Source organism: Argopecten irradians, chromosome 6, assembly GCF_041381155.1.
Source record: "Argopecten irradians isolate NY chromosome 6, Ai_NY, whole genome shotgun sequence".
Taxonomy (NCBI): domain Eukaryota; kingdom Metazoa; phylum Mollusca; class Bivalvia; order Pectinida; family Pectinidae; genus Argopecten; species Argopecten irradians.
The window spans coordinates 5,155,166-5,169,805 of record NC_091139.1 but is presented as its reverse complement, the minus strand read 5'-3'; the positions used below and the strand labels follow the sequence as shown (position 1 = coordinate 5,169,805).

The following is a 14,640-nucleotide window of genomic DNA, read 5'->3' as shown; positions in this document are numbered from 1 at the left end:
GGTCTAACCCACAGACAGCCACAGATAATACGCTGATCGATACAATAATACATGCAAACTAAGAACTTCAATGTTTTCAAAATTCATAGACTATAGACAGCATATATAGGGAAGTTCTGAAGGATGCCAGTTGTCAAAGTCGGTAGTAAATATGTATATAAATGTCTTGATTTGTCAGAAGCTCAAGAGTATGCTATATTTAAAAGGGGTTTTAGATATGTAATCTTGTTTATTAGCCATATTCGGCAATAGATAACTGGAAGTCGATGTTTATGTGTAGAATGAAGTTGCATATGTTGGAATGGATTGGGAATGGCTATCGGTGCTAAGCTCTTTTTCTCATGCATCTCCATAGTGATGGGAACCAAATTGGATATTGATTTAGGAAAACACATTATTTGTCTGTATCTGGGAGGCTGTATCCATCTTGTTTTACCCTAATGTACTGATCTTGTGTAGGCGTGTGGTTGTCGTGGACAAAATTTATATATCATAAAACAGATTTTTGTAATCCAAAAACACAATACTGATATATAAATTATATTTGGAATGTTTGATTTTAAAGAGGAATGTTTTTATGATTTCAGTGAAATTGTGGACAACACAAAGTACCATATAGATATCTTTGAGGAGCTTCTAAAGAACGGAGTTTGGGGCGAGGCACCTCCTCCGTCACCGCCAACTCGACCACCCCGCCCACAGTCCCCGATCATTTCCTCCGAACATTTGTCCGTCATGTCGGCTGAGGAGCGACTAAAGGAAGCAGAGTGGTACTGGGGAAACTTATCGCGTGAGGAAGTGAATGAACTATTAAGAGACAAGCCCGATGGAACGTTTCTGGTGCGCGATTCTGCTACACAAGGAGACTATACGTTAACGATACGAAAGGGTGGTACTAACAAACTTATCAAAATTTATCATAGTTCTGACGGCAAATTTGGCTTCGTGGAACCATTAACTTTCAATTCTGTTGTGGAACTTATTCAGCACTATTGTAATATCTCGCTGTCCATTTACAACCGAACACTCGACACTAAGCTCCTGTACCCCGTGTCCAAGAACAAGACAGCGGTAAGTCATCGGAATATCTACCCATATCTTAGATACATCGAAATATCTACCCATATCTTAGATACATCGAAATATCTACCTGAGTAAACTGTAATCTCAGAATGTAATACATGTGATATTCTTAGTGACCATTCATCTTGTAGCTATGAATGAATGGAATTTTGATAGTAAATATTCTCAAAGCTTTTGAAGAAATGTTAAAATCTATCTGTTTGAAATTTTAAATACTGTATTTTGTTTTCCTTAGGAGTTGGATACAGACAGTCTGAAAGAAGAATGTAAGAAACTGCAGAGGATCAACACAGAATATTTAACGAAGATGCACGAATATGATACGCATTACGAAGAGCACTCAAAGTTATCTCAGGAACTCCAGCTCAAACATCAGGCGTTAGACGCCTTCAAGGAGACCGTCGCTGTGTTCGAGGAACAGATGGAACTTCACAGAAAACACCAGCGAGATGTGTCGCTTCACGATATCCAAAAGTAAATACAGTTGTTTTATGATATTTTAACTTTCATAGATGTAGCCTTCTGTCTAGATATTAAAAATGGGGGTTAAATTTCATGGTCATTTAACTACTCTTTGAGTAAATGAATGTTTTAAATAAGTTTTGAAGTAAAAAGTCTGTTCCAAGTGGGAATTGATATGTCTCCAAAATTTCTGATTTTGATATTGCTCCAAAGATATTCTTTCTAAACCTTTGACTTTCATTTATTTCAGATTACACGAAAACTACGAGCTGTTGAAAAGCCGATGTCAAAGTATTTATGAAAGTAAAGAAAAATTAGAAATTGAGATAAACAGAAAAACATCTCTAAATAGAACACTTATCAGTGATATGAACAGTTTACGACCAGAAATTAAACGACTTCATAAACAAAGAGAACAAGTAAAGAAGTTCCTTCTGGACCAAGGAGAACAGCCAGAATCTATAGACAATATTCTTCTGGAAAACGACAGGTAAATATAGATGAGGATCTAGTCAGAACACCAAAAGATGTATACTTCTAAAGATTTAGGTACAGAAGTCGAAAAGATAAATATGGGTTAGGTACAGAAGTTATAAAGATAGATGCTTTAAAAGTACTTGTTTCGGTACAGAAAGTTTGACATGTCTTTCAAAACTTATGTATTGAACAAGAATGTTTAAATTCCGGATTGTCTGAATTTTAAGTTCGGAAAGGTAAACTTGTGTATGGAGATTCAGGTTTTATGTCGGTCAGGTAAAATTTCTTAAGAAGATTGATAGGAAGTTAAAAACCTATAGATTCTGAATATTGTGATATTGTGTTAGATAGAATTCCGGCTAAAGGTAAAATTTGTATTAAAGGGAAAGAATGAGATCGATGATGATGATAATAGAATGACAAACACAAGATAATTGTTATTGACTCCATAAGTGCATAAAGGGTATATTGCATTGAATCTTAGTAGAGTACCCATAGAAATAAATATTTTCAAGATAATATTGATACTTCACGTCATTTGAAAAACGTACCTTGGGTCTTCTATCAAATAAAGCACAACTGTTTACCAACACATCTATTTTAATGAAGGCTCTTCAAACCGGATATATTGTACAATGTAACTGTAGCCTTGAGATTATATAACAATGAAACTAAAGATGGGTTAGGAATAAAGACGTGTAAAAGTGGATTTAATCGCAAATTTATGTAAATTAGTGAAGCGAGTGCAGAGAGGACAAGTGAAATAATCTGTACTTGAGTCGGATATCTGAGGAGCTTTAGAAATTGTAAATGAAGCAGTTAGAATTTTTTTTTTATTTTTAAAATTTTCTTAAAACAGGGACCCGCTACTCAATGAGAAAAACTGGTTTGTGAATGACTGTGTGCGGGATCAAGCGGAGCGTCTACTTGCTGGTACAAAGGATGGAACATTCCTTGTTCGACCAAAGGAGAACGTCCATGTCTTGTCAATTATGTAAGTTCTGTAAAAGTACACATTCTCGTCACTGTTACAATAAAATACTGTTTGCCTGTGGTAGATAATAAATATTTGGCACATGATTAATTAATGAAATTAAAGTTAAGATTGACAAAATAAAAAAAGAATAACATTTTAAATTATCCTAGTTTCAAAAACATTCATTGCATGAAAAAATGAAAGGTAACAGTACTTATGTAATTGTAATATATAGTATACTCAATTTAGTGATTCATCATTAAGTATGAAAGATATTGATATCAATTCTTCAATTAATTGCAGGTGCAATGGAAAAGTAGGTCACTGCATCATTGGAAACAATGAAGGTCGTTACGGTTTCGCCGATGGCTTTTACAAGTTTCACGACGTGAAGGACCTAGTGCTACACTACCATAAAGAATCTCTGAGGGAACACAATAATGATTTGGACACTAAACTTATCTACCCTGTGCACTGTCAGACCACTGGTGCTCAGGGTCAAGGTCCCTCTGACATATACCTCAAAATGCGACCAACGACGTCTTAGTACATGTGTACTTTAATATACAAATTATGGACAGTATTCAAGGCAACTGTGATTCCTATTACTAAGTACTGGTAAAACTTTATGGCATAATCTAAAATGTTCGTGGAAACTGTATTCAGCGAACTGTGGTTTAAACAGCCACTATAAATATGTGCTGTGTCTCTCTTCAAGGAGATCATACAGAAACCAATAATATGTGCTGTGTCTCTCTTCATGAAGATTTGTTACTACGGAAACCATTAATATGTGCTGCATCTCCAGCCAAGGAGATTTGCTTAATACAGACACCAAATGTATTTCTACATCTCCATCCAAGGAGATTGATATAGTAAATGCTTAGGAATAGCTCTTCATATTATATAAGTACTGGTTTTAATGTGCTACCCACTAGAAAAAGTCTTTCAAATCTGGTGCACAATTGGTCATGTGACCATGGACGCTTTGTTTCATTGGATCAAGGACTGCTGATCAACGGAGTCAGACTGTTTTTTCATTGGTCCAAGACTGATGTGTCTAGTTTTATTTCTCGGATGAGTGAACGATGTGTGACTGGATTAAAACCTGGTATTTGATTTACCTTTAAGTATGACAGAAAAAATTATGAAAAAGGAACTTGTCAACTGTGATTGTTACATGCCAAGTGCTAAACTATACATATATACATACATCATGATGCACGACAGAGATTTCAGAGTCGTTTTCTAGCTGATATTTTTTCCCAGTTGGTAAAAGATTTAACAGGAAATTGATTATGATAAATGTGATTTGCTTGAATTGAATAACTGACCTTGTTTGCGAAAGTTTGTTTGAAGAATTAGGTTTTTTTAGACAGTATAAATGATGCTAAAGTGTAATCGAGTCCGATGCCCGCTGATTATCAGAGTGGCGTTGTTTAGTTTTCTTGTGTTGCTGATGTACATTGTACTGCAATCAAATTGTTATCGTTGAGCATGAAGATGATCTAAATGGCATTTGTGTGGACTCTGTCTATCAAACAAAAGACAATATGTGTTGTTCTTATAATAAGACTTGTGTTCGATAAGCAAAACTGTATATACTGCGTTGTTGGCAAGCTGACCATTAATGTGCTTGTCATTAATGTAAAATGAGTGAGAGAGAGAGTGAGCATGGCTCATACAAAAACCAAGTTATCATTTGACATTTCCCATCATTTTGTTCTGGAATGTTTTAATGCAGTGGAAGAAATTCAGTTTGGTGCTATACATATATAACTCCTTTTTATTACCATAGGCCACCAGATATGCTTGCTGAAAATATCTCCCCATGTTAATGATACATAAATACCAGTGCTCTTCCAGAAATACTTTTTATAGTTAATCCGATACAAATACAAAAGGCCAACGAGATACTGGTGTTTCTCCTCCGAACCTTGCTCAGGCATGTACAGATGGAGAGATAGCTCATCTCACATGTTTTATGTATATTAACACTGTCTCTGATTTATACTGCGCCGAGCATTTTTTGAAATGCGCTTAGCCACAGATTTTAAAAAGCTTTAATATATTCCAATATGAAAATATACTGCTTGCTCAGTCAGCATTAATTAACATATTCTAAATTCTCATATCTATATTTTGTATTATGTATGAGACAACCTTAACCTTTTAAAAAGTTCATAAAGCGCCCCTCTAGGCCTTATGATAGCATTCACTGTTTAATAATTTCAAAAGATGATGTTCACTTAATGTCTATGAAATATTGACTAATTCAAATAATGTAAGCGTCTTCCTGGAGTTTTATATATGATTATGAATAATGTAACACATGCATATGACATTTACAGGGCAATTATTATTTAAATGTATAATTTTGACAAATTTGTATTTCAAAGACTATTTAAAACTGTTTTCATTATGCATGAAATATTTTTTTGACAAATAAAAACAAAATATATTTTGTGAATCTCTGAAGCTATCCCACTAAAATGGCTACAAATAGATGAAATTATATGTAAGTGTTTCGTTATTTATAGAAACACGATACATTCCATTTGAATTAAATGTAACAATTTGGCACTGAAATGGGTTCTACCATCCTCGATACTCCAGGGGTTCCGATCACTTACGATCTCTACACCCCTGGACTATCTCATCGTAAAACTGGAGGCAACAGAACAGAACAGGTAATTTAGTCCTTTGGTGCACATCAAAAGAGCCGTATAACGGTACACTGTGGTTGACTATGTGGCTTTGAAGTTGGGAGTCGCTCTCTCTGTAGTCTTCAAAGGAAATCTTTGCTGGCCTGTGATTGGTCAAATATTTTCAGCTGAGCTGCCTTCAATTTCGCTATGAGATAGTCCAGGGGTGTAGAGATCGTAAGTGATCGGAACCCCTGGAGTATAGAGGATGGGGTTCTACCAGCTAATAACTTGCATGTTACTTTTTTCATTTTTTTTTTTTTATTTTATGAGACGAATATGATATTATAAATTGCTATATATTCAAGGTAAGCTTCTGCATTAGTAGCTAATTTATGAATTTGTTAATTATGAAAAGCTTATGTACAAGTTTCTGACTACTACCCACTGGGTACATGCAGTTCGTTTCTTATTGTTAAGACAAAAAATGTTCAAGTAGTTCCCCCACTCATTGTGTCCTTGCATAACTTACACTTTTTTTTATCAACTTCATTGTCTGTATGGTTCTGTATGAAGCGCTGAGCAGACGTTTATTTATAGGTTCATATCTTACACAAATCCTACAAATAAAATCATCCATTTTAAATATGAATCTGCTTGTCTTGTTTTGTTTCTATAGTTTAGAAAATTCTACTTTCATTGTAGCTGAATGAGAAAGAAAATGATGTTCTTAGTTGGTGATTAAACTTTTGCATTTTGAATATTCATTAAATTGTTTCAAGCAATTAAAGAATGTTGAAAACAATTTCACTGTTAATTAATAATGAAAAAGAAATCTATCTAGCAATGAAAATCTTGAAGCAAACCACTTTATGTATTGGAGATGTGAACCAATCAATCAAAATTTTCAGCATTACTAAAGTTGTTTGTTTCTTGAATTTCAAAGCAAAAAGATCAATCACAAATTTGAAGTCAAGATATAAAAGTCAGCATATTATGAGAGGAATTCTATGGTAGAAGGATGTTTTCCCTCCGGCGTTTAAGGTACGGACACGTACGGGTGAACTCTCAGCACTCTGGTTCACCATGTGGGTTCTGGATAGCTCGACAACAGTAGAACAACTCTGATACAGATCCTGGAGAAAATCCAATATTGAGTTTGTGGATTGCTGCCTGGGGTTGTTGGTATTTCTGAGAAGGGAAAGACGACTAGGAGTGCCCATTGCTGTGTGGTTTAATCTCTTACCGTGGAAATTCTCCGGATAACATATTACATGTCCTTGGTGTGTCTCGATGGGATGTTTAGAAATGGCATTTACCATATTCGCCCCAATAAATGTCCTCAAACCTATCAGCGTCCCTCCTCCATTTTGAGGTCCCAATTTCACTTACCTAGAATTAAACTATGAAAATTGTGTACCTGTAGGTTTCTCAATTTGATTTCTTTTGTAAATGATAATACTTGTGCAATAATTTTTTTTGTTTGTGTTTGTTTTACATACTATTAACAACTGGGGTTATCCAAGGATGTGCCAGCTAGGTGGTGGAGAAAAGCTGGAGTACCAAGAAATAAACCACAACCTACAGTCAGTACTTAGCAACTGCTCCAACTGGAATTCAAACCATGAAAAAGAGATGATCCACAGGACTCCGCTTGTGGTATTATGTTGGAGCATCGTAACCACTCCACCACAGTACCCCCCCCCCCCCCCCCCCCCCCACCAATTGAACAGGGCGACCACCACTTGTTGTTAAATTTACAATGAATTAATATCCAGTAAATACTAAATTTAAGAATGTATAGCCACGCCTCATGCTGGTTAATGCACGTGTACCTATTTAATGTCAGAGCAAACGTAGCATACACAATACAGAATGCAAATTAGTCACATGCTGTACCCGGATGGTTGATTGACAGCTTGTGATCTGTCAATAGAAAATATACATACAAACATTTCATGATATACCAAAATATACACACAAACATTTCATGATATTCATTAATTAAAAATATTTTTTTAAAAACCAAAATAAACAAAATGGCTACATGCTTCATGCTATGTACAGACATGTGAAGTATATAGCCAGGATCAGAAGCCTCAGATAAGGCCCACACCCACAGATAGTGTCGGCTGATAATGAATTTTATTTAAAGATTTTATCGTATGTAGGTTCATAAGTCTCCGCTGAGATATATACCTTATTTCCCTACGCCTCTGCTTCAGATGTCACGTACCCTGTTAACGGACAGAAAAACACGTTTTGATAAAACTCTGATTAGGTAGTACTTTATTGTATACTGTACTTCGGCTGATATAACCCTGAATTGTGGGAAAGTTTGTTGAACTGAAATAAAAACAGCTAGTAAAATGTTACAATATACAATGTATATCATAAAACATAAAGCATATTGACTATACACAGGTAACATGTGTACATTACTTCAAAGTCTTGAATTTTATCATAACATCATTTATTGGGTCAAACATTTTCATGGTTATAGCCCATAGATTAAGTCATTAACCCCTGAAAATTCATAATGAACTATTCCATCATTTGAATTGGAACAGCTCAAACTTGTTTTCAGGGGTGAATCAGTTAGAAAAAAAAAACAAAAATATTACCCAAAGAAGAATGTTATATATACTTGACATGTTTATTCTCTATGGTTTAGGTTCAAATTGTTTTTTACATCCTACCAACTGCCTTGGACATGCCAGGTTAAGGAGGTGAAGAGGAGGAGAACCTGGAGCAAAAACCACCGACCTACAGTCAGGACCTGACAACTGGTTCATTTGGATTTAGAACTCACGTCCCAGAAATGTAGACCTAGTGTAATATGTTATAACCACTCGGCCATTTCTGGCATTTTAATACCACAAATGATAACATGTAACATAGACACTTGTTGGAGATATTTTTATGGCCTACACCTTGCAGGGAAAAACATATGTTTAGACTCAACAGGAATTAATGCAACAAGAATCTCAACCACGGGAGCATGTTTGTTATATAGACACCCCTATGATGACATCCATACCTCGGGATTTGTAGATCCTCTAAAGTTACTGAAATAGGGACATATTCCTTGTAGCATGTATAGCAAAAATTGTATCCCTGACATTTATTTTCAGAAATTTGACAATTCTTGTACAAGACATCTGGAGAAATGACAACAGATCTATTTCCTATGGAGGCCTTACTGGCCGCGTTCATTAAGATATGAAGTGCATGCTCTCATGGGCAGGAAGAAAGCACTTTTTACACCGCCAGCTATATCCTGTGAGGGGACGCCACACTCTTTCATGACTGAAACATCGTAGGTCAAGGTCATTAAAATATCTGCACGTCCACATCGCAAAAAACTATAATTACATCATTAGCTTCCGATACAAGTGCGTGCATGTAGACTCTAGAAATAAAGTCGAACAAATCTTTTTCGTTTTGAAATATAACTCCACCCATTGTTGACCCATTTCCTTTCACCGTCAGTGGATTTATGACTTCATCCCTAAAAACCTGTCCCCATTGTGTGTAATGGAAACTTACTTGCAAATCTAGAGGGTTTTTTTTAGGTGACGGGGCTTCAGGACACCCCCTCCTCTCCCACCCCCATCCTCAAAATTTTCGTCAAAAATCATGTACTATTTCAGATGTTGTTACGTGGTAACGTTACCCATCCCTTCCCTAGGAGATTTAGACCCCCCTACAACCCCCACAACCCCCTTGCTATCTGCCACTGTTATACCCTTGATCCATCTAAACCCTATACACACAAGGAGCTTTTATTTCACAATAGTTATCTTTTCTTATTTTTGAGGCTATTTTTCCAACATTAATTGTCAACTTGACAATAGAACTCCATACTTGAGGTAAAGCCATGAACAATATTCAAAAAGTAGGTCACTGTTACCTTGTAATAACATATTTTACCTATATCCAAAAAAAGGTTTTCATTGCTTTAATTCTTTAAACATTAAAATTGATAGACTGATTTTTACCTGTCTTGTTTCCATTATTAGAAACATCAATTTAAAATATCTGAACTGTGTTAAAATCAAAGTATTATGAACTGTGTTAAAATTAAAATGTTTCAAAACCTGATTCACAGTATAAGATTAAGTGAAACTAGCCTTAATTTACCTATAGACTACACATACAGTCAAACCTGCCTTAGTGACACCTCTGTATAAAGACCACCTGCTTAATAAGACCACTTTCTCATGGTCCCAAATCAATTTCAACACAATTTGACCTGTGCATAAAGACCACTTAGCAACAAAGACACTTTTTCTTGGTCCTTTTTTTGGTCTTTAAAGACAGGTTTGACTGTCCTAGGTTGGTCTTTATAGACAGGTTTGACTGTCTCTTGGGTGGTCTTTATAGACAGGTTTGACTGTCCCTTGGGTGGTCTTTATAGACAGGTTTGACTGTCCCTTGGGTGGTCTTTATAGACAGGTTTGACTGTCCTTGGGTGGTCTTTATAGACAGGTTTGACTGTCGCTTGGTTGGTCTTTATAGACAGGTTTGACTGTCCCTTGGTTGGTCTTTATAGAGACAGGTTTGATTGACTGTCCCTTGGTTGGTCTTTATAGACAGGTTTGACTGTCCCTTGGTTTGTCTTTATAGACAGAGTTGACTGTACCTTGGTTGGTCTTTATAGACAGGGTTGACTGTAAATTGATCTCATCCCAAAATTATCACCTTCCGGGTTGAGAATTTCACATAAATATACTAAATATTTAGGTATGCTGCCATCCTCACCTCTAAACTGTGAATTAGACCTTGTCACTAGAGAAAAGTGTCAGGTCAAAGGTCACAGTAGAACCATCAGGTTTAGATAGTATACTATACATGTTGTATAACAAAATACTGCACAAATTTGTCTGCCGAACTTGATATTCCTATTTTTCAAAATATAAACATAGAATGTACCTGGGATATGTGTTATAAACACTAAAATTCATATCATCTTCAATTTTAGTATGACTTTTAGAACACATATCTAACACTTTTTTAAACGTTTATGCAAGGATTTATACCTCCTTGGTTTATGACAGTGATGAAATTAAGATTCTTTAACTTCTGATACCTCTAATTCCAATATATTCTGATGTATTTATTTATTTACTTTGATAGATAATATCAGAGATTTAAATAGTAATTACTATTTAAATCTGATAATATTATCAATATTTACAACGTAAAACCAGACAGCACAGCATAGTCATATGTACGAAGGGAGGTAACTCCCCCACAGTAACGCAACTTCATACAAACATCTACACCATGGAACGATAAAACATTAATTGTTTAATATAATTTACATTTTTTAAGCTCTACATACAGGCAGAAACAGTCTTTGCTGACGACAAAGGGGATTGTAAGCATTTTACAACATTTTGCAAACTATAAAAAAATTTAACATGCTATCTGATTATATGAACGTTTACCTTTCATGTGATTTTTGTCAAGTGAAAATAAGCAATTAATACATTCAAAATTGTAAATACAATTGCTTTTCTTCTTCTTCTTCTTCTTCTTTTTCTTCTTCTTCTTCTTCTTCTTCTTCTACTATTTTCTATCAATCAAAACATTATCTTTCCCCTTCAGAAACTGTGTTGTCTACGCCATCTTAAAACTTTTATTACATATCAAATTTATCCCCTATGGATATGTGTACAAAAGTGTCTACTATCATTATCGCGGTTTAAATAGAGTACACTGTACACTCTTCATAACATACAAAAATATTTTCCTTACAATATAATGTCAATTTATGTCAAATAGCGATAGCTTATCAGGCTATGGGAAATGAGCTATGTAGAGTATTTGAGACTTCTCTCACAAAAATAGGCTATTGAACTAATTTTAACACTAGCTGCAAAAGTAGCTCAAAAGACTTTTAAACAGATAGCGGTGTCGTCTTAAGAGCTACAATTGGTGTCTGGAGCAAAGTAATGATCGTGGAAACCATTATTAAATCGTCTGTATGCATTTTATCGTACTTGTTTTATACCACTTACCTAATATGCAATAAAACCGAACCGTGTAAAATATCAACAAGCGAGACATTATTTTTTTCACATATAAATATAATGGCCCTTTCCAAAGAAAATTATCCGGTAAGTCTACAAATTATGAATTTAACGTCTTATGAGTCGTTAAGTAGATATTCGGAATGTTCGTTATATTTGAAAACCAACTAAAAAGTACAGAAAATTGTGCCCGAATGATTTTCTGAGGCAGTGCATAGGCACCACATGCGTACCCGGCCGACAGGTATAGATTTGTAGTAGGCCGGGTACGTATATTCGTTTTAATTAAACACGTGTCAAATTTTGTTAAATTTTGTCGTTTGGGACATCTAAATAGTGGTTCTATTGCGCAGATAGTCTTTACTTAGATGAGGACGCTACGAAATGTTCTATTGTAATATAATTAATTTATAGAAACTTTCGGGAAACTGTTTCCTATTGATATACATGTTCCTAGATATCACATTCTTTGTCTGTTTACACGTTTGCTTCTTTAAACAGATTTGCGTCTCCAGCAGGAGAAAGAAAGAATTCCGGCTGTATGTTACTCCAACTTCGCTAGCTGAAGTAGTTTTAACTTGAGTAGAAAACCTATATATGCCAGATAAGTGAACTGCCTCGAAAGTTCATGAAAAGCGGAGTAAAAAAAAATTCGACATATTCGACGATTATCTTTTCGTCATCAGGGTCACATGTTAATAAAGGCTGTAAATGATTTAAAAGTCTTGATTAAAAATTGGTAAAATTATCTTCCAAAGTGAATTGTTTTATTATATTAGTAATCATTATCTCCCTCCTAAAACATTTTTCTAACTATTTGTAAGTGTTACCTCCCCTCTAACACAGTCGTTTCAAAAACTTGACCAAAAAATGTGATAAATAAAACTTCAAAATATCCAAAATTGATATCAAACGTTTTCTGTTCACTATCACACAATTCAGATCTATGTCATTGCTATTTCAGGATTTTGAGTGACTTTTGACAGAATGGTGTTTTTAATACATGTGTTGCTATATGACCCCGTATTGCGTAATAATACATATAAAGAATTTGCTTATCTTATCTGTTAAAGACATATTTAGAATAAGTTTGTCTGAAAAACCTATAAAGAATAGGTGAACACGTGCAAATATCTCGTGTAGCTTTTCTTTATTCTAGGATGAGATAGGAAAACATCACAACGGTAAAATTGCTTATATCCTGTCCGTAGTAAGAACAAAACTTCTCTGAAATTCCTATAAGAATATGTTTGTCTGAAAGACCTTTATATAATAAGTTTGTCTGAAAGACACATAAAGTTTTAGCCTAGATTTTTTACTATATATTTAAATCTGTGATGAAATTGTGGATACATAATGTAGACCTAGACAAAATAAAATCATCTGAAATAAGGACAGATGCAGCAGCTATCTTATCTAGCGTAAATTTAATCTTGTTGTATAAAGTAGTACTCAATTTGTCTTCAGTCTACTTTCGAACTATTCGAACACAATGAAATGACGTTAAATGCCGACAGAACTCTCATTATCCAGTGAGCCAAGAATTAGTTTGCTTTGTTTTGTTGAACGTTTGTAAACAGGTCAGGGGCGTAGGAAGCGGGGGGCAGGGGGGCAACTGCCCCCCGTTCCCCAGGACGGGGGGGCAAACATGTCTTTTTGCCCCCCCCCCCCCCCCCCCCCCCCCCATTTTCGCCGACTGAAATTTTCTAAAAATGCTTATTTGAAAGAAAAAAGGGTCCTCCTGCACATTTTTCGTACTTCATTCTAGAAAATTTTCCGCTGCGCGGCGCATTTCCTAAAACGTTCAAGCACATAATGTCAAACCTTAAATAGTAAAAATTCAATACACACAAACTAGACTAAAAATGTCCATCAAGGGATTCTATGTACTATTTAAAAAATGTCTCTTAAAAGATCAATTTGTTTATGTCTTAGCGAGACAATTAATTCTTTTTTTTATGTTACACAACAATGTGCCGATGGTGTGAAGCCGGTATATTCAGATCGAGTAGGGTTGCATAATGTTATGACGACACAATTATCATTTCTAAATGCAGGTAGCTTTAAATCGAAAAATTACCATGTTAAGAACGCTTTATAATCATTAAACTTTATCGTAAAACTCATCTCAGCCATTCTAAATCGTAATTTTTTTTCCCGGGGGAGACCCCCGGACCCCCCTAACACCAAATTCTCGCGCCTTTGGGCGCTCGCAAATTCATCAAATGCATCGTAAAACTCATCTAAGCCATTCTAAATCGTATTTTTTTTCCCGGGGGAGACCCCCGGACCCCCCAAACACCAAAATCTCGCGCTTTCGGGCGATCGCAAAATCATCAAAATACATAAAACTCATCCCGGGGGTCACCCTCAGACCCCTTATAAAACACCAAAATCTCGCGCCTTCGACGCTCACACGCTAATTTGGCCAATTTGCGTATTCGTTAATTTCCTTTTACCGACCCCACTGTCTATAAATGTGTACAAGGATTAAATGTAGTGATATATGAAAAATGTACATTAAGCATGTATTATATGGTTGGGAGTTCAATTAATCTCCTATAGGTGTGGCGGGGGGGGGGGGGGTTACAAAATATTGAGGACCTTTGCCCCCCCCCCCCCCCCCCCCCATGACGTTTCATCTTCCTACGCCACTGCAGGTCAATCGTCATGATGTGTCAAGTTTGTGGAAGTCACGACAGGGAAGCCGGAGTACCCGAACAAAAAGCCATCGATAGTCAACTGTGTCTTTCTCTCCCAATCATAACTAACTAGTTACCATATTGTATCGCCTACACGAATCTGTCTGTTAATTGACTTTGTTTCACAAACAGGCGAAACTAGCCTAACCATCTAAGGCCAAGCATTACATCATATATATATATCTATAGGCGCGCAAATTATGAAACTTGGATCTTGCGGGCGTCTTTGACCTTTAGATCCCGTTTGTAGTGAGCTG

At 35.6% G+C, this 14,640-nt stretch overlaps 1 protein-coding gene across 3 annotated transcripts in view; it reads left to right on the top strand.

The window, feature by feature from the left end:
• The window catches only part of LOC138324776 (phosphatidylinositol 3-kinase regulatory subunit gamma-like), a 150,855-nt gene extending 144,560 nt beyond the window's left edge, over positions 1-6,295 (top strand). For all 3 annotated transcript variants that reach the window (XM_069269914.1, XM_069269915.1, XM_069269916.1), the window contains 5 exons: positions 588-1,071; positions 1,319-1,557; positions 1,796-2,035; positions 2,882-3,016; positions 3,302-6,295. In XM_069269914.1, the coding sequence (XP_069126015.1) occupies positions 588-1,071; positions 1,319-1,557; positions 1,796-2,035; positions 2,882-3,016; positions 3,302-3,545 (1,342 nt within the window). In that variant the 3' untranslated portion in view covers positions 3,546-6,295. The remainder of the gene's footprint in view (positions 1-587; positions 1,072-1,318; positions 1,558-1,795; positions 2,036-2,881; positions 3,017-3,301) is intronic.
• Positions 6,296-14,640: the final 8,345 nt, after the last annotated feature.